Here is a 21,677-nt window from a genome sequence, read left to right as displayed (position 1 = left end):
TTTCATGCTTCGTCATATTCTTAATAGCACAAATCTGCCTTTGTGCTAAAAGATTGCACAGTATTTCGTTTCAAGTATCGCTCTACTCACACCCGTTATCCGATAATATCGAAATTAAGACACGCGATACTCAAAATATTTATATCTATATCTCAAGAAAAAATTCATCTAGTAAAATTGGCATTATTACAACTCATTCTCGAAATACAAAGCGTGATACTCTGGCCTCTTAAAATAGACAGAGCAGGCGAAATTGCAAGCTAGGCTAAATGATTGCGTTCTTGGAAGCTGGGATTTGTCAAAGGAAGGCATTTTTGGTTAAAAAGATCTAGTGATCGACAGACCCGGTATGATATTTGGGTTTGGCAGAATATTAGGGTTATGAGAATAGCTTCCCAAAATTCCGTGGTAGAAATTTTCAACGAAAAATGTCGTTGTTGGGTAATGGAAATTTCAGTTTGGTATCGTATCGGTATCCTAATCTCTTGTCAGGAATGTGTCTTATGAGAAATTTAAATGAAATTTTATCAAAATCATTCTTTATGCAACGCTGCGCTCCAAAGATTATTAATTATTTTCTTTTCATCTTTTCTAGTTTAAGTTCAGAAAATTGCAAACAAAGTTCAGATTTTTCACTCTAGATTGCGAAAATTACATTTCAAGTTCAAAGTTTTCAATTAAAGTTCAGAAAATTGCAGTTTCAATCCAGAAAATTACAATTTAAATTAAGAAAATTTCAAATAAATTTAAGGAACTCCCAATTTTAATTCAGAAATCGCAACTGAAGTTCAGAAATTCCCATTCAAATTCGGAAAATTGCAGTTCAACTTCAGAAAAGTACAACTCAACTCGGTCTATCGTTTGAGTTCTATGCAAGCAAATAGGAAAATTAATAGCAATGACTTTCTAAAAAGAACACCGTACTTATAACTTTCCAAATTTTAAATACAATTTTTCTCAAATAAAATTGGAGTTTTCTAAACTTGATTCTAATTTCAAAAATTTTAAATGAAAATTCCGAAATTAAATTTTAATTTCTATAACTTACTAGCAGACCCGGCAGACGATGTTCTGCCCTAAATTTGGTATATCTGCATACATTTTTCCTAATCCTTTTATTCACGACTCCCTCCGTCTTTTTCCCTTCATCTATCTTCATCTTAGTCTCACTCTATCTCTTTCTCAGTCTCCTTCTCTCTTTTCTCTTCTCTCAAGTTCTTCTCATTCTTCTTCATCCCTTATTGCCAGTCTCAGAGGGTGGTATGTACTTTATTCCAGTCCCATTCCTAGTTGTAGGCTCAGTCCCACTTCGAGTCTCAGCCCCAGTCCTAGTCCTAATCCCAGTCCCAGTTCATCTCTAGTCTACTTCCCGGAAAAAAGCATCGTAAATACTAATATAGGCTTTTTTATATACCAAATTTCAGACAAATCGAATAGGACGTATGTAAATAGGTATGAGAGTATTATTAATCCATGTCTTTATTTCGGCTTCGCATGCATATTTATCAGTTTTTTCAGGTTGATGCGACTAAATCGAATATCACAATGAAAATTACTTTAAAGCTGTCAGCAACAGCTTTCATTTGATATCCATAATACGCACACATTCTAGGTGTATCCTGGTCCATCTTTCGGCCTATATCTCGAGACCCTAGTCACCCAGCGGTGTAAAACTTACTCTGTATTAAAGCATACATCAACTGCTTCAGTTTGATACCCATAATGTAAAAACACATTCTAGGTGTATCCAGGTCCCGTTTTGGCCTATATCTCGAGACCCTATGTATCCCATAATGTAAAAACACATCCTAGTGTTACCCGGGTCCATTTTTTGGCCTATATCTCGAGACCCTGTGCGTCAATCGCATCCAAACCTATGTGCAAACCACCGCGTGAGGTATACGCAACTTATGTGAAAGTTTGAACAAAATGGACCGGATAGTTTTTGATTCTATAAGCCTCACACAAACGGACATTGATTTTTATATATATAGATATTTTATTTTTCTGAGTTTAAATTGCAGTCTATGAACTTAAATTATAATTTTCTAAAATTAAAAAAGAAGCTTGAACATTAATGAATATAAACTGGAAAGGTGTATATATTTTTTAGCTATGAAAAAAAACAACAAACAAAACAATTTGATACTGGTCTGCCATTTTTGTTAGTTTATTATTTCAAATTTTATCTGTCTACTAAGCAAGCAATGCTGCCATAGAATCCCTCAAGGCTTACAACCTCTAATGCAATTTTTTGTTGGTTATGTGCATTTGTAAGTACACAGGAACATTCCCACGAGCTTTTGCATATTTAAACGAATTTGGCATATACCGCAACACTTGTGCCGAACAATTAGTGCAAACTAGAAGCATTCACGCTCACAAGTATGGCAGCATAACCGCACATTGGTAATGCAATAGTACGCGAATGCTCGTAAATTACAAAACTTTCAATGAGTTCGAACCAGCGAAATGCTGGTCGAGCACACAATTGTTAAAACACACACATAACCACCGATATATACAAGTACATATGCATGTATGTGTGCTTGTGTGTGACGCTATTTTAACACATTCTTGCATGGCTTATTGAGCCACCTCTACTAACAACAACACAAACGGCAATTTCGCTCTCCCTCGAGGTAATTGTCGCTCTGATAAAAACTAAACCTGTCAAAATTATCCACATTAATACAAACACAAATGGTATTTGTTAAGAGCGCGTTGCACCCACCAAATTGCTGGTTGGAAAACTTCTGGTTGCGCAGCAGCGCTAAAAACCGTGTAAAGGTGGATGCTTTACCCAGCTTATTTTTAGAGCTAACGAAATCTGCAAGCAATGCAAATACCTGCAGCTGTGGCAGAGATAACAAACAAAAGAAAAATGTGCAGCTCGTTGGGAAAATGTGCCAATGCCATGAATGGTAATGTGTATGTGCGTGCGGGCATGTCTTTTCGTTGAAGTAGGGCAAAAGCAGCTTAAAACAGGCAAAAAAGCCTAATTAAAACTGCAATATAACCACTTTAATGATAATAAAAAGATGAAAATAGGAATATGAGACTACTTTATATAAATGGACCGAAAAGAAAAAAAATGTTGCTTTGAATAAAAATATTAGCCGTTAATTTTGTAGTGGCACAGTCCGACTTATTTTCAAATATTCAAAACACTCATTTTGATATGTGCGAGAACTGTAGGTAGTGATAGAACGATACGAGTACTGAGTGAGTAGTATTGATACATTTCCAAAAAATACTCGAGTATTTCGTACTCGATGCTTTCTTTCAAGTACGGAGTAAAGGATCCCCGATACTTTACCAAGTGCCGATGGTCTACATTTTTAAGATCAAAAAAGTTTAGTCCATTAACACAATAACCTGAGCGCAAACTAAGATCGTCCACGATGCGGTAAAAGCTCCGCATTTGACTAAATCCGATATAATGATGGAATGAGAGATGATTTCTGCATATGGTGGCAAAAGAAAGTATGTGTTTATTGTGCAGAATCACTGACTCCAAAAAAGTTATGAAAAGCTGGTAACTCCATAAAATTTCAATATATTTTAACTTGTCATGCATCAGAGCTTCTTTGTTCTACTCTGAAATTTTGGTGGATGGTATTAAAAATGATCGAAATCAAATTATATCCATGCCGACTTTCAAATATGGTTTAGCGAATACTGTTGAATTGGTGAAACTTGGCAAAATGGGCGTGCACATTAAAGAGAAGAAAATTTAAAAGTTTTGCAAGCCGTAAATCAAAAGCCGTTGATATCAACTTGCAATTTGGCGGAAATATGGTCTCTGTTATAGATCCAATCAAAACGGATAAGGGCCACGCTTGCTTTAAAAAAGGGCTAACACTTTTAATTTAAAACAAATTTTCAATATATATGTATATGGTACGTAACAATACAACCAGTAGAGATATGGTAGTGCAAAGTACAAAAATTTAAAAAATAGGAAAATAGTTCTGATCCCCTTCTATTTAGTAAATCGCTCCACAAAACGTTATAATGCCATGAAAAAATACTTGACGTGATTTACCTTCGAGGAGATTCGCACCAAGCTTCTTTTCCAATTTGCGTCGGGCTAATTTTAATTTGGTGGTCGCCATGATGGTAGCGTGCTCAGCCTACCACCACGAAATTCTGGGTTCACGCCCGGGCAAAGCAACATAATAATTTTAGAGACAAGTTTTTTCTATAAGAAGAACGTATTTCTAAACGCGGTCGCCCCTCGACAGTGTTTGGCAAGCACTGCGTGTGTATTTCTGTCACGGAAAGCTCTCAGAGAAAACACATCTGCCTAGCAGATGCCGTTCACAGTCGGCATAAAATATGTAGGTCCCGTCCAGCAAATTTGTAGGTAAAACAAAAGAAGCACGACGCAAAATCTCTTCCGAAGCGCGCCTTAGATTTATTTGTTACATTTTTGATTACCTTACAAATTGAGGGGACGATACACACACATTTTATGCCGATTCGGAAGGGCATTTCCAAGGCTAATGAATTTTCACTTTTTATGGGAAAAATACACTCGGAGGGTTGGCTTTTTAACCGCAAAAACTTTGTTTTTAATGCCTTAAGTCGATCAAAAATATGTTAATACAAAATGAAACAAATTTTGCTACCACTGCATTTTTATACTCAGTTGAGCAGAGCTCACAGAGTATATTAACTTTGATTGGATAACGGTTGGTTGTACAGGTATAAAGGAAGCGAGAGAGATATAGACTTCCATATATCGAAATCATCAGTATCGAAAAAAAATTCGATTGAGCCATGTCCGTCCGTCCGTCCGTCTGTCCGTTAACACGATAACTTGAGCAAGTTTTGAGGTATCTTGATGAAATTTGTTATGTAGGTTCCTGGGCACTCGTCTCAGATTGCTATTTAAGATGAACGATATCGGAAAATAACCACGCCCACTTTTTCTATATCGAAAATTTAGAAAAATCGAAAAAGTGCCATAATTCATTACCAAATACGGCTTAAGCGATGAAACTTGGTAGGTGAGTTGAACTTATGACACAGAATAGAAAACTAGTAAAATTTTGGACAATGGGCGTGGCACCGCCCACTTTTAAAAGAAGGTAATTTAGAAGTTTTGCAAGCTGTAATTTGGCAGTCGTTGAAGATATCATGATGAAATTTGGCAGGCACATTACTCTTATCACTATATGTCTGGTTAATAAAAATTAGCAAAATCGGAGAACGACCACGGCCACTTTTTAAAAAAAATTTTTTTTAAATTCAAATTTTGAAAGAAAAGTTAATATCTTTAAGTATATAAATAAATTATGTCAACATTCAACTCCAGTATTGATATGTTGCAACAAAATACAAAATTAAAAGAAAATTTCAAAATGGGCATGGCTCCGCCTTTTTTCATTTAATTTGTCTAGAATACTTTTAATGCCATAAGTCGAACAAAAATTTACCAATCCTTGTGTGGTAGAGGCTTAGATTCTAGGACGATAACTGTTTTCTGTGAAAAAGGGCGAAATCGGTTGAAGCCACGCCCAGTTTTTGTACACAGTCGGCCGTCTGTCCTTCCAGTCGGCCTTCTGTCCTTCCGCTCGGCCGTTAACAGGATAACTTGAGCAAAAATCGATATATCTTTACTAAAGTCAGTTCACGTACTTATCTGAACTCACTTTTGGTGTAAAAAATGGCCGAAATGCGACCATGACCACGCCCACTTTTTCGATATCGAAAATTACGAAAAATGAAAAAATTGCCATAATTATATACCAAATACGAAAAAAGGGATGAAACATGGTAATTGTATTGGTCTATTGACGCAAAATATAACTTTAGAAAAAAACTTGGTAAAATGGGTGTGACACCTACCATATTAAGTAGAAGAAAATGAAAAACTTTTGCAGGGCGAAATTAAAAGTTCTTGGAATCTTGGAAGGAATACTGTTCGTGGTATTATATATATAAATAAATTAGCGGTAGCCGACAGATGATGCTCTGGATCACCGTGGCCCACATTTTGGTCGATATCTCGAAAACGCCTTCACATATACAACTAAGGGCCACTCCCTTTTAAAACCCTCATTAATACCTTTGATTTGATACCCATATCGTACAAACACATTCTAGAGTCACCCCTGGTCTACGTTTATGGCGATATCTCGAAAAGGCGTCCACATATAGAACTAAGGCCCACTCCTTTTTAAAATATTCATTAACACCTTTCATTTGATACCCATATCGTACAAAAAAAATTTAGAGTCACCCCTGGCCCACCTTTATGGCGATATCTCGAAAAGGCATCCACCTATAGAACTAAGTCCCACTCCCTTTTAAAATACTCATTATCACCTTTCATTTGATACCCATATCGTACAACAAATTCTAGAGTGACCCCTGGTCCACCTTTATGGCGATATCTCGAAAAGGCGTCCACCTATAGAACTAAGGCCCACGCCCTCTTAAAATACTCATTAACACCTTTCATTTGATACCCATATCGTACAAACCAATTCTAGAGTCACTCCTGGTCCATCTTTATGGCGATATCTCGAAAAGGCGTCCATCTATAGAACTAAGGCCCACTCCCTTTTAAAATACTCATTATCACCTTTCATTTGATACCCATATCGTACAACAAATTCTAGAGTGACCCCTGGTCCACCTTTATGGCGATATCTCGAAAAGGCGTCCACCTATAGAACTAAGGCCCACGCCCTCTTAAAATACTCATTAACACCTTTCATTTGATACCCATATCGTACAAACCAATTCTAGAGTCACTCCTGGTCCATCTTTATGGCGATATCTCGAAAAGGCGTCCATCTATAGAACTAAGGCCCACTCCCTTTTAAAATACTCATTATCACCTTTCATTTGATACCCATATCGTACAACAAATTCTAGAGTGACCCCTGGTCCACCTTTATGGCGATATCTCGAAATGGCGTCCATCTATAGAACTAAGGCCCACTCCCTTTTAAAATACTCATTATCACCTTTCATTTGATACCCATATCGTACAAACAAATTCTAGAGTCAGGCCTGGTCCACCTTTATGGCGATATCCCTAAATGCCGTCCATCTATAGAACTATCGCACACTTCCTCTTAAAATACTCTTTAATACCTTCCATTTGATACACATGTCATACAAACACATTCCAGGGTTACCCTAGGTTCTTTTTAAAACATGGTGATTTTCCCTTACTTTGTCTCCACAGCTCTCAACTGAGTATGTAATGTTCGGTTACACGCGAACTTAGCCTTCCTTACTTGTTATCATATATGATTGTATATTTTCAGATTGTCAAAATTACAATCAACAATCATCTGTATGTATGTGATTGCATTCACTTAAAAAAAAAAAAAAATAAATGTAAGGCGCGATAACCTCCGAAGAGATCTAAGGCCGAGCTTTTCTTCCAATTTGCGTCGTGCTCCTCTTGATTTTTCCCTACAAATTGGCCGGACGGGACCTACGTGTTTTATGCCGACTCCGAACGGCATCTGCAAGGCAGATGAGTTTTCACTGAGAGCTTTTCATGGCAGAAATACAATCGGAGCGCTTGCCAGACACTGCCGAGGGGCGACCCCGCTTAGAAAAATTTTCTTCTAATTGAAAAATCTTATTTCTAAAATTTTGATGTTGCTTTTGCCCGGGAGTTGAACCCAGGGCATACGGTGTGATAGGCGGAGCACGCTACCATCACACCACGGTGGCCGCCAATTGCATTCACTTTACTGCTACAATTATTAAAAAATAAAAATTGCTACAAATCTCAAAAACAATCACTTTGGTTTTTTTTTTTAAATTTATTTCAACGAATATGATACCAGAATAGCGGCTAGTGCACCGATGTGCTGGGCTTCAGTGCATTTCAAACATACCTAATCGTATACACCGACAAGCTACCAGAAATGCAGATGATGTATGAAAGTTCCCAACTATGGCATATTTGATCAATGCTATCTTAGTATTTGATTGCGTCTTTAAATTAATTGCAGTCAGCTTGATGGTAAACAAAATTTTCATTGAATATTGTAATTTTGACAATCACAAAATAGATATGAAATTTTACTGCAATGTTTGATTGCGCATTGGTAATTTTTACGATCAAAAAAATAAATACAATCAAGATTTGATTACAATGAAATAAACAGGGTAATCGTGGATTATTTTACAACTCTAATATTTAATCTATGTAACCAAGTCCCACTATGATTGAACTTATCTACTTTAATCTCATCTGACCTTATCTTATGTATTATAATCCTACGGAATAGAATGCTTTACAATCTTAACTTATTCAAACTTGCCTTGTTTTATTTGATCGTAATTTAAAGAAATATAAAAAATCCTCTAAAACCTTTTTTTACCTAATCTAATTTAATTTAGTCTTAGCTAATCGATTTGAACATGCAGAAATGCAATCAGAAATATGCTTACCTTAAGCAAAGTTGAGAAACACAAATATCTTATCTGATCTGATATTACTTAATCCTTTCTTATTTTGGTTTTATCCAATTTAAAGCTACATAATTTTAACCAAGTTCAAATTAAAAATAATTCAAATTACCCAAGTTAAATTTATTCTTACTAAATATCATTTTAATAACTCCTATTTAGTCATTTAAAAGCATAGCTATTTAATATCATTTTGTCTTAGTTTTTAGTCTTAGCTAGTTCAATTTACTCATTTTCTTTCTAATAATAAATACCCGATTTAATCAGCTACAATCTACCTGAAGTATCTTATCCAATATAATGTAAACGTATCATATATATCTATGTTATCTGAGTATAATAGTTAAATTTCATAAGGTATTTTTAAAATTGTGTAGTTTGATTACGATAAGTCAACGTAGAAAATTTTGGACTCACTTGCGAGAGATTAGGGGCTCAATTCCTGTCTTTTTCGCAATATTGTGAACTGATATATCACACAAAGGTTTAGGCGCATTAAGAGTAATTTTTGTTCTTTTGTTTTTTAAAAATTATTTAAATTTTCATTGATGCTAGTTGGTTCTAATACTTTTTTATGCGTTTAATGAAATTGTATTTAAATTTTTTTTTATTTAGCTCAATCCACATTAAATGCGTATTCTGTGCATTTTCATATGGAAACATTTTTTATTGTGTTTCCGTTGTGATATTTTTCTCATATAGTAAAGATGGATGTTTGGCCGTACGAAATTTTGTTGTGTTTGTTCTTAGTTTCGTGTTTATATGCAAAATGCACAAAAACGTTTCGACGGGTTAATAAATATTCCTTAGTTCTTTTGAATTTAAAGATTTGCAAGTTTTCAAAATTTTTTAAACTTTCAAAAGACCATTAGATTCAGATAAACATGTTTACGAAAGTTTATCTTAGACTTCTATGCGATGTATGTATGTTTATTTAGAAAATTTAGTGCAACCATATTTCACATTAAAAAATTAAAAGCTACTTTTAAACAAGAATTTTTCAAAAATCATGAAAAGCAAAGAATAAATACAGACAATGGCACTTGGGAAGTGCTTATATAAGTATAGAAATGCAGTCCAAGAGATACACAGTGTACAAATTGCAGGGTTCGCCTGTATATTGACATACATAATATGTACAAATTTATGTACCTGAGTGATTTTAATGCTTTGTGCTCTTTTTTATTCGTACGTAAATTTTCAATGTGAAATTCCACGGCTTCGAAAATTCAAAGTAAAAAACCTAAAACGCTTTTGCGAATCAAGCGCTTTTTTATATAAATCGGTCAAACATATCACTGCAAATTAAAGCGAATAAAGAGCAATTGAAAGGTGGGAATAACTGATAGAAAAAGCGTTTTTTTTTTTGTTGACTCATACACGTTGAATGTCCAATCAAAGGCACTTGGCTAAGAATTTTTTTTTTTACGACAGTTGAATTAAACACAGACAATTGGGCTTAGAGTTACAATTCTCGATACACACAGCAACATCGAAACAACAGCCAAAATCCAAAAGTGCGACACAAAACCTTCATCCATTCCCGTCTTTATACGTAAATTATAATCGCATTAATTTTATTTGATAAAACTTTATGCAATTTTATTTGTTTGATTTCATTCCCAATCCATTTTTCTAAAATGAGCTTTATCCATTAACTCTGCTTTTAAAAATCTATATCAACAAATAACTTTGCCTTTAGTTTTTTTTAGACGTATTGCAATCCTCATTATTCATACATACATATGTAAATTTGTACATGTGCTGGTGTTATATTGACAAATAAAATGTCATTTTGGTTAATCCCTATAAAAAAGTCGTATTCGTAACAATAAGCTTTTGAAAAAAAAAAAAAATATGTTATACAATTGGAAACTGAGCGTTAAGCGTAACTAAAATTCAGCTTGTTTTTTTGATGCCACATTTATAAATAAAACATAAATATTATTGAAGGGAATGTGAATAAAGGTATTTGTGCTATGCACGTTAACATAATCTCCCAATAAACATTTGCCTTCGTATTCTATTCCAAAATCATGGGAAAACAAATAGCTTTTATTCGAACAACACTCGATATTGAACTTATGCGAATAGAATAAAATTAAACCCCTCACATTGAAAATTTTCTACTACCGACCAACCCGAAGAGAAATGTGGGTAATACGTTTCAGCTTTCATTACAATATGCCTAAGAGAGTGGATACGATATTGAACTTATACCAAATTGAGAAATCATCCGATGTCAAATATGTCATTTTGCTGCATATTGGCTTAGAGCTCGAATTGAAACCCATTAGTGGAATATATTTATCTTTATATGGTTAGAAAATTGAGACTAACTAAAAGTTGTACGCCAGTTTGAATAGCTTTTCAAACCTTTTTGAAACCACTGAGTTTACTACAGCAATTTTCAATTTTTTTTTGGTTTAAATTTTAAGTCAAACTGATAAAAGAGTGAAAGAAGACGGTTGTAGATGGAAAAAGTTAGAAAATAAAAGGTTTACTTATTTTATTTGAATTTCATCGCTTAAAAAGATGCACATTTAAGTATAAAAAATTAATTCTGTTAACTTTATTTTAATTAACTCTTTAATATGGTTTAATTGTGGATTTTTCAAAACTGATTGGCAATCACAAACATATTATGTTAGGGAATTTCACTGCGGGTCCGTATTACGTCTTACGATTAATGGCATATGCGAGCTAGCGACAAATGAGTCGTTTATTTTGAAAGTGCTTTAAGTCCGTTTAAAAGAAAAAAAAGGAGTTAATGATAACAATAATCACAATCATATATAATCTTTTTTAATAAACAATTTAAGTCTAGTATCATTAAAATCGCTATGATTTTGGGGACTTGAAAATTAGTTAGCTAACAAAATCCAGAAAAAATGATTTTGAAACTGGTTTAAGTCGACTGAAATAAAATTTATTATTTAATATTTACTTAAAATTTAGTATTTAATATTTATTTAAAATTTATTATTATTATTTATTTCATATTTATTATTTAATAATTTAGATATGGCATCTTTTATGTTACAAAACTCCGAAAAAATGCATCACTGCACAGTACAACAAAAAAATTCACTACGATAAGTAAAATTGAGTTGCTTAGGTGAATGAATATTTAAACAAACTCACACATAATCTAAATGAGGAGAAATAATATCGCAAAAACTTTAACATTATCCTTAATAAATAAATGAATGGAATTAATATTTATTTCTAAAAAAATTTTTTTAATTACATAAATAAAAATATGTATCTAAATTGAAAGCTTCCCTATTTATTTTAAAGCTATTACATTCATCTACATCAAACATAAAATACTTACAATTTCTATTATTTAATTTCTTAAAAATAAGTGGACTTATTCCTTTTCATAAACAAAAAAGTAATTTTATTAATTTTGAAAGTGGTTGAAGTTCATTTTAGGTTCTGAAATACATCTTATTATTCTAGTAAAATTTACAAAACGTATTACGTTATATATTCTAACATGTTTAACGTCACAAAACAATAAAAAAAATGAATACTTCTTATCAATATTTTTGAAACAAATCAAACACATACCCTTAAATATTTCAATATAAGAAAAAATGGACATAAACCACTTTCAAAATAAACGACTCAAATGTTGGTTTCGATCGGTTTGATTGTTATGGATATATTTTTTTTGTATGCTTTTCCGATCTATTCTGGAGTAGTGCAAATAAATCAATTTATTCCACCCTAAAGCTCGACGTTTCGCCAAATTTCCTTGGCTTCTTCTGGAGCGGTTCTGTATTTATCAACAATAAAAACACAAAAACAACAATAACATTAATTTGAAATTATTACAAATACACATATTCACATTTAACATTGATTTATAAATTTTTAAATTTCACTTACATTTAAATTACGGCATTAAATTAAGGTAATGAAACATAATTTACAGAAGTAAAAAATAAAAATACAAAAAAAAAAAAATAAAAGTATAAGAAATAAAACGATACCATCTACTGTGGTACACTTGTCATACTAAAAGCAAAATCTTATATGCATAATATGTAAGTAGCAGCGATACAATCTGTGTCCTCTTTCTTATTCATAGTTTTTTCCCTATTTTGCAAAATTCGTAGGTTTTCTAATGTATATCGTGTTTTCTCTCTAGCTTCTTTGCCTATTATTTTTGTGTTTGCGAAGTCAGCGATGTGGTTGTGTGTTATTGCGTGTTGTGACAGAGCTGTATTTTGTTTTTGTTTCCTGATATCAGCTTCATGTTCGGCTAAACGTGTACCCAAAGCGCGCTAAGTTGTTCCTATATAGACTTTGTTGCATTTTTCCTTGTTATGTCCTTTGCATTGTATTTTGTAAGCCACATTGTTTTGTTGTTCTCTGTTTATAGGGGTTTTTGTTCTTGCAAAGTATCTTGATAATGTTTGGTTTGATTTGTAAGCTAGTCTGCTGTTCTGTTGTTTAATTACGTCTTGTGTTAAGTTTTCTGTTAGCCTGGGAATATTAGTGACACTGTGATATTGCTTTGTTTCATTGTTTGTTGTTGTTGCTAGTGATTGGTGTTGTTGAATTTGATTTTGAATTTGAATTTCTATAAGGTCAGATATAAGGTAGTCATTGTATTTTCTTTATGTTGGCGTCATGAAATTGCTGATGGCTGATAGTCAAGATTTTGTGTATACAGTTTTTGGCGGTGTTAATTTTATATTTTCGTGGTTGTGTTAAAAAAAATGTATTAGACACTGTTGGCTTAGAGTACCAGTCTAATATTAAGTTATTTTTTGTTTTATGTATACGGGCATCTAGAAAAGGTATACTATTATTTTCTTCCATTTCCATAGTGAATTATAGTCTGCTATGGTGTTGGTTCAGTGTTTTTTATAAGTATGATATTTGCATCATCTCTTTGGACAATGGCAAATATGTCGTCCACATAATTTACAAGAAACTTAATGCACTACTCCAGAATATATCGGAAAAGCTTACCAAAAAAATATATGCATTACCTATTATAATTAATAATAGTTTCACAGTTGTATACTTATCGCTTGAGTGAAAATGGATTTCAGTCACTGATCATAACACATAATACGGGCCCAGGTTGTTTTCGAAGACTCGAATTGTGTAGTGGGATGCTATATATGTATATACACACATAACGTCTGTATATGTGTCGATATGCAAACACAAATTTATACATGTACACAAATCTTTCTTTGTTATTATTTCCGCTATTGTTTTATCCCGGCGCGATACGAATTAAATACTTTTTGAAATTTGTCTCCCACTTAATATCATCGACTTAACAATACTTATGACGATAAATTCAAAATATCCATACCATAGCTGAATAAATAACAAATACCAAGTACTTTTGTGGATTTGCAATGCACAAATTTTTGTTTAGCTTTCATTTCTCAAATGCTCTTTTGGGCTTATTGAAGGCACACAAAACTATAACTTCCACTATTAAAAATTTGTTTAAATGCGATTCGGTAGAATTAGGTGCATTATGTTCTGTACTAATTTTGTTTATATGCACATTGTTTTAATACAAATATTATTATTTTAAATATGAAATTGAAATTTTTAAATACTGCTTTACTTGTCGACAACATCAGCATGTACGAGATTATTAATTTACTGTTTTAAAGTAAGTTTGTTTTCCATTGATCGTTTTATATTTTTCTAATGCAACTTCGTCACAACGCAGAGATCTTACTTACTTACTTAATTGGCGCTTAACCGTCTAAACGGTTATGGCCATCCAACACGGCGCGCCAGTCGCGCCTTCGCTCCGCCAACCGGCGCCAATTGGTCACACCAAGGGAGTTTAAATCGTTTTCCACCTGGTCCTTCCAACGGAGTGGGGGCCGCACTCTACCTCTGCTTCCATAGGCGGGTTCCGATAGAAACAGTTTCCGATAGAAACGCAGAGATCGCTTTACAAATAATTGTATTTAGCAGAGATCTTTAGCTTTTGTATTGGATTAGTATTATACTTGTTTGTTTGCATTTTGTCCAAATATTGAATAAACTCCTTATTTTATTGTATCAAATAATGTTTTGCATTCAAATTTAACTACCCGCAGTGTCCATTAGCTATGGGTTTTTTTTGATTCTGTGCCCATGGCTAATGTTGGCCAAATTAAACTAATGATGGTATTTTGTTGTTGCTGCTTGTGATTATGTACTCAAATTAATGTGCGCCTTAAGTGAATCCACATTCACATTCCAAGGAATTATTTTGGTTTCTTGTGCCCTTTTTTACAAAATTGGCTAAATCAAGCATCTGTGCAGTTAAATACTGAAAATGTGTTCATTTATACATGTAATTAAATGAACATACTGTTCGTATCAGATTAATTCAGCTAAGTAACGGTTTAAGTTTAAGTAATGTTTCTTTTTACACAAATCCAATTTTTTTTTTGAATATATCGTCATAAAACACACAGAAGAGCATTCGCATTAAACATACTTTAACGAGTTTTTGTTGCAATCTTTGTGTTGCCTCGTCTGATAATTAATGCAAAAAACCATTTAGTACTGCTCCAAGTTCCTAATCCATCTAAGAGCTAATTTTTGGCAGGAACCTGCAATTGTTATAAGTTACACTGCCTTAGTATCGACGCGACTAAGTAAATATGTACGGCCAAGAAATCAGTGAGCAACACATTACGGTGTTATCAGCAAGTGGTCGAGGCAGTGAAGATGAATGAAAAACTTAAAATAAATTTCGGGGAAAAAGTTCTTTAAATAAATGCAATTGGAGAGTTTCAAACTTTATTAAAAATGAATTGGATTGACGCACAGAAAAACCTAAATTTTTTAAATAACTTCTAAACTATCTTCAAAAACTAAAGATGTCTTATAGTTGAAAATAATAGTATTACGGTTGAGATGGATATACAAAATGGATCGAAAGATCTTATAGTTGGTGAAGCAGTTTTCTATCTCATATATAACAGATGTATGGAGAAATTGTAAAACAGTTTTTTAAATTTACTTACTTATTATAGAGTACAATATCCGGCAGCCAAATATGTTCAGATGGTACATGTAATGTATCCACCCCTCCATAATCATCAGGATTCCACTTTAATTTGTAGTCGTTCCATTCCTGCAAGGAAAGGACATTGCATTTATTAGACTAGGTGGTGAACAAAAGATAATTTATTTTCTAGGAATTTGGATTAATAAAAAAAAAATAATATGATATACTTTCGTGGCAGAGCTTCTCTATCAATAATTAGGGAAGTGAACGAGACCTCAATGTTTTATGCCGACTCCAAATGGCAACGAAAAGCAGACAATCTTTCGCTGTTCATATCAGAAATATACCCGGACTCTTTGACAAACCTTTGCCGGAGGCGACCCCGCTTTCTTATACCCAGCGAGTTAGGCGCTTAAAATATACCCGCGGCAGGTATGCCCGTCGTATGAGGCGACTTAAATACACAAAGGATTCAGGGCGGTTGCGTAGCGTTACCTTGAAGAGGTTGCCTGCGCAATTTACAGCTTCTCTAACCCAATTTTCAACCTAGGCGAATCCTGTTTCTTTAGCATCCGAGGATTTGGCGACCCCAAGTTCTTCATGAAACTAGGGGTTGGGGGCGGAATAGGTTCAATATTTATTTATTTATTTATTATTTAAAGTCGACGACAAACTATGGTCGACTGCATAATATAAAAGATATATAAATATACAACTCAAAAGATAAAATTTAAGATATATCGAGCTTTCAACAATGTTATATTACAAACAAAGAAATATTAATGAACATTACTATTTAATTTCAGAATATAATAATAATAAGAAATATGAGCAGAAATAAGATCTTATGCCGAAATCTTATACTGGCGGAATGCATCAGGTTCCGCTCAGCATGATTTCGGAATGCAGTGGATTCCAATCTCCCTGTTGGAATGCAACAAGATTCCAATCAGCATGTCATTGGAATCCGGCAGTGCTAAGAGTAGTGTAATGAGGATACGCCATCACAAGGCATAAAAAAGTAACATGACCTGTGTTGTTGGAATGCACCGGATTCCAATCAGCTCGATGCCTGACCCATAAGATTATACTGCCGGAATGCATACGATTCCGGTCAGTGACTCTTGAAAAAGCATGTTTTTTACATTGTTGGAATGCACCAGATTACAATCAACACAGTACTGTCTTGTTCCTTCATAATGAGACATGGTGATAAATGTTCCTCCATCCTTAAGCGAGATAGTTCCTGTTTTTTTATCGAAGAATAAAATGCCGGCAAATTAAATTAGCTTGTATCTCTTAAATTAGATAGGCAAGTATTGCATTACGTATAGTGGCAAAAGTACATTCAAGACTGATGCAGCTATACAAGTCATTGTAGTGCGCGCACCAGATAAGAAGAGGATTATTTTTAGCAAAGTTTCGTCGACAAAGGGGTAAATAGAAAGGAACGTATGTTCACACTATATCGTTCCCTAGATGGTCTTGCTAGTATCTTAATTGTGCTTGTTACCTAAACGTATCGGATCTATATCCGGAAAAGGAACATCAACATCGAGACCACCCCTCAAAACCTTCGGAGAGTATCTCTATCGCTAACAACAACCATGTTTTATTTATCACTACAACGACAACGGGGCAGCTGGACAATTTTTTGCAATATATATATATGGAACGAATTTCAATTCAAAATCAAAAACGAATTAAACAACATAATTATGCTCGCTTAGTTTGTTTCTGTTTTTCAATTGAGCAATCCCAAAAATGCCAAGCAAGTAGAAAAAAGTTCATAGTTTTAGCAAAAAACCGCATTTTCCGGTATTTCCTGATCCTGACTTTTGTTTTCATTTATAAAAAGTTCTGGTCGAGTTAACAGTGCGACTATTTTACGGTGTTGCATCCATCTTCACTGGAAGGGAAAAAGGTTTTGAAAAGATGGGCGATGTTATGTAAGTGGAAAGGCGATCTATACAAGGTGATGGTAAAGAGAATTGAGGTCAATTTGCTGTTCCGAAAAATGTCACATTAGTATTGATTTCGATTAACTGACATCTTGCTGTGCTAAGACATGGCTTGGAAATTATCAAGAAGAAGTAGCAGGATAGCACCACCTGGAAATTTGTTTTAAACAAGAATTTTTTTAAGCAATAGGAAAAGAGCCGCCATATCACTTTTATATATATTTTTTATACTCATCTGAGTAGAGCTCACGGAGTATATTAATCTTGTTCGCATAACGGTATTCCGTAACGGTATAAACTAATCGAGATAGATATAGATCAAAATGATCTGGGCGAAAAAGAAATTTATTTAGCCATGCCCAACCCTCCGTCCGTCCGTAAAAACGATAACTTGAGTAAACTTTGAGGTATCTTAATGAAATTTGGTACGTAAATTCCTGAGTACTCATCTCAGATCGCTATTTAAAATGAACGAAATCGGACTATAACTACGCCCACATTTTTGATATCGAAAATATCGAAAAACCGAAAAAGTGCGATAATTCATTACCAAAGAATTAACTTGGTATGAAACTTGGTAGGTGGGTTGACCTTGTGACGCAGAATAGAAAATTAGTAAAATTTTGGACAATGGGCGTGGCGCCGCCCACTTTTAAAACAAGTTAATTTAAAAGTTTTGCAAGCTGTAATTTGCAGTCGTTAAAGATATCATGATGAAATTTGGCAGGAAATTTACTCCTATTACTGTATGTGTTCTAAATAAAAATTTACAAAATCGGATGACGAATACGCCCACTTTAAAAAAAAAATTTTTAAAGTAAAATTTTAGCAAAGAATTTAATATCTTTACCGTATATGAGTAAATTATGGCAGCATTCAACTCCAGTAATGATATGGTGCAACAAAATACAAAAATTAAAGAAAATTTCAAAATGGGCGTGGCTTTCTAATTCTATACCAAATACGAAAAAAGGGCTGACACATGGTGATTGGATTGGTTTTTTGACGCAAAATATAACTTTAGAAAAAACTTTGTAAAATGGGTGTGAAACGTACCATACTAAGTAGAAGAAAATTAAAAATTTCTGCAGGGCGAAATCAAAAGCTCTTGGAATCATGGAAGGAATACTGTTCGTGGTATTACATATACAAATAAATTAGCGGTACCCGAAAGATGATGTTCTGGGTCACCCCGGAGGAATAAAGAATACCTTTCATTTGATACTTATGTCATACTAACCCATTCCAGGGTTACCCTAGGTTCATTTTCCTACATGGTGATTTCCCCTTATTTGACAAAGGATGAAGGAAAATCGTTCCAAAAAACGTCAGCCTTGGTCTACAATATGCTTGATATTTCCCAAGCGTATGTGATATGGAATTAAAAACAACTTATAAACCATCTACGTAACCCTACGAAACCAAAGCAGCTATGCTCTCAACTGAGTATGTACTGTTCGGTTTTACCCGAACTTAGCCTTAATTACTAGCTTAAATATCCCTCTTATGTTTTTGTCAAGCTTAAAAAATTGAAATACACCGAGTAAACTTCAAAAGACTTCCTATTGATGGGTTATTGACCCTTGTGTAATTAAAGGCAGTCCTTTTCAGACTACACATATATCAGATTAAGCATATCTAAACCAATGGACTGGACCTAATTTGTTTTTAGGAAACTGACACATTTAGTCTATGTACGGTCAATTCAATCTAACCTAACTCTGTTCAAATATCTCTCGTTGCAACTTTTTATTAAAATGAACAATTCAATTTACGTTTTCGCTTCTGTTACAATGATTCGTTTCTTTACTTTTATTTCGTAATGCTTAAGGGCTTTCCTGCAAATGCACATCAGGTATTTGCATACAAATTACTTAGTAATTCAAAACAAGTATATATGTAAATGGCTGCTCATTGTTCTTCCATGCAACCTCATCACGCCTCGTTGCATTTGTACTAAACTCGAAACCTAACTAAATTCATTTAATTTAATTTAACTTATTTCTCGCTAATTTCAATTTGCTTGCAATTGATGTGCATTCCCTCGCTTTTGTTTTGTATCCGAAATGTGTTTTGCGTCTTTTAACAATGCCTCCTCCCTTTGTGAACGAACAATTCGCAAGGGCAGCATCCAAATTCAATTATCTGACGACTTTGATTTGAAAGTGAAAAAAAGTAAAATTAAACTAAAAAACTTGAAAAATGAGCTTCTATGGAATGAGACAACTGAGACAAGGCTTTAATATTAGAAAATAATATGGAAAGGAAAATCAGATCGATTCTTAGAGCCATATAAATATAAAATACTTGAGAAATATTTAAAATTGTCAATTTATTGGAATGCCTATTTAGACCAAGAAAACATTGTGTCAGAATTCAATAGAAAATTATCTATATAATTAGGTCAATACAAAAAAAAAAAAAAGTGGAGCCTTAAAAATGTGCAGGATGACAAAAATTGCTAACAATATGTAGGAAAGTAACCATGATATTTTCAGAAGTGGCCATGAATACAGCAAAGAAATGCTTTTAAGCTAAGGAATATATAGATTGTTTGAAAAACAGTTTGGCTGTTACTTTTAAAAGCTGAATATTATGAAAAAATTCGAAAATTAAATTTAAATAAAAAGAAGGTAAATAATTTTTAAGTACTTTCTTTTAAATACTTCCGGTTCATTTATAACCAGATGAAACGAAAAATGTTTCTTTAAACAAAGACATAATCTTGTTCAACTCTGATATTAAAATTTTAACATAACCACTGTAATAATTTTATGAGGAACAAAAACTAAAATGTGGAGTGCAAAAAATAGACTTTCTTTACCTAAGTCCGACAATTTTTGGAGAAATGCATATGTCCTAATTTCTTAGTAAAACAAGCGAGTGTAATTTTTGTTGGCTAGTAGCTCAAGTTGTTCAACTTTATCAGCTTGTTAATATTTAACCCGAAAACGCGTTTTGCTTCTATCTTTAAATCAGACGAGAATTCTTTCTTTTTGTTGCAAGGCTGGACTCTCCATCGTATTACGTTTTTGTTTCGCTGTCTGGATTCGTTCTTTGGTGATGTTGGCTGCTCTAGAGGTATTCTCGGAATGTGTGTGATTCGAGTTGTGTGTGGATTTTCTTTGGATTTTGATCGTGCGCATATCTACACCACTATAGGTGTCATTCATTGATAGATCTTCAGCTTAATATATCTTTCTATGTTTTAATATCAACTTTTTGACTGTGGAGCCAAATGCACCTTCTTTGCCCATGCTAACGTTGAAGGCGTCAAGTACTTTTAATGCATCCTTATCCTCTGTTTATAAAACCTGTATCCTTAGCTTCAATTAAATTTATTTCTAAACAAAATTTGCCATTTAAAATTTTCTCCTCTTTGGTGTGGTATTAAAATATCAAATTGTTACTGCAACACACAATAGGCTGCAACGTTTTCAAGCTCTGGAGCTAAAAAAAAAAAGTATTCCATCACTTAGCACGAATTTCCCACCAACACTTCATATGACGCAAATTCGACAACATCCAAACTGAAATTTTAATGAATTTGGTGAAATATTATGCAAATGAATTTGCCCACACAAAGTTTGGCGTTGCATATGAATTCGAATATTATTTGCAAAACGATGAACATTACATTACAACAAAAAATTGATTTGCAGCCTAACCACCCTCCTCTTCCCTCTGACGTATGACACCAATGGCTATTTACATTCGTTAGAACACCCATTGATTGTAAAAACAACAAACTGTGACAGTTATGTTACACCAACTGAAGTAGTCGAAAATTCATCAAGTGCCAAAATGCTTAGTCCTTTTTGCACATCCACACTTCCGTTACATGAAATGCTTAAACATTTTGTCAGTTGCAGTCGCATTTTAAAGTTGTTGGCTGCAAAAATTATTTTTATACTCAGTTGAGCAGAGCTCACAGAGTATATTAAGTTTGATTGGATAACGGTCGGTTGTACATATATAAAGGAATCGAGATAGATATAGACTTCCATATATCAAAATAATCAGGATCGAAAAAAAATTTGATTGAGCCATGTCCGTCCGTCCGTCCGCCCGTTAACACGATAACTTGAGTAAATTTTGAGGTATCTTGATGAAATTTGGTATGTAGGTTCCTGAGCACTCATCTCAGATCGCTATTTAAAATGAACGATATAGGACTATAACCACGCCCACTTTTTCGATATCGAAAATTTCGAAAAACCGAAAAAGTGCGATAATTCATTACAAAAGAGAGATAAAGCGACGAAACT

The 21,677-nt window shown here is 33.6% G+C and overlaps 1 protein-coding gene across 1 annotated transcript in view; it reads right to left on the bottom strand.

Annotated features, from left to right (window-relative positions):
- nAChRalpha1 (nicotinic acetylcholine receptor alpha1) overlaps positions 1 to 21,677 on the bottom strand; it is a 248,187-nt gene that overhangs the window by 34,482 nt on the left and 192,028 nt on the right. Inside the window, exon 4 of the mRNA XM_067777803.1 lies at positions 15,465 to 15,574. Within this exon, the coding sequence (XP_067633904.1) occupies positions 15,465 to 15,574 (110 nt within the window). The remainder of the gene's footprint in view (positions 1 to 15,464; positions 15,575 to 21,677) is intronic.

Source organism: Eurosta solidaginis, chromosome 1 (assembly GCF_040869045.1).
Source record: "Eurosta solidaginis isolate ZX-2024a chromosome 1, ASM4086904v1, whole genome shotgun sequence".
Lineage (NCBI taxonomy): Eukaryota > Metazoa > Arthropoda > Insecta > Diptera > Tephritidae > Eurosta > Eurosta solidaginis.
This window is presented reverse-complemented; position numbering and strand designations above follow the sequence as displayed.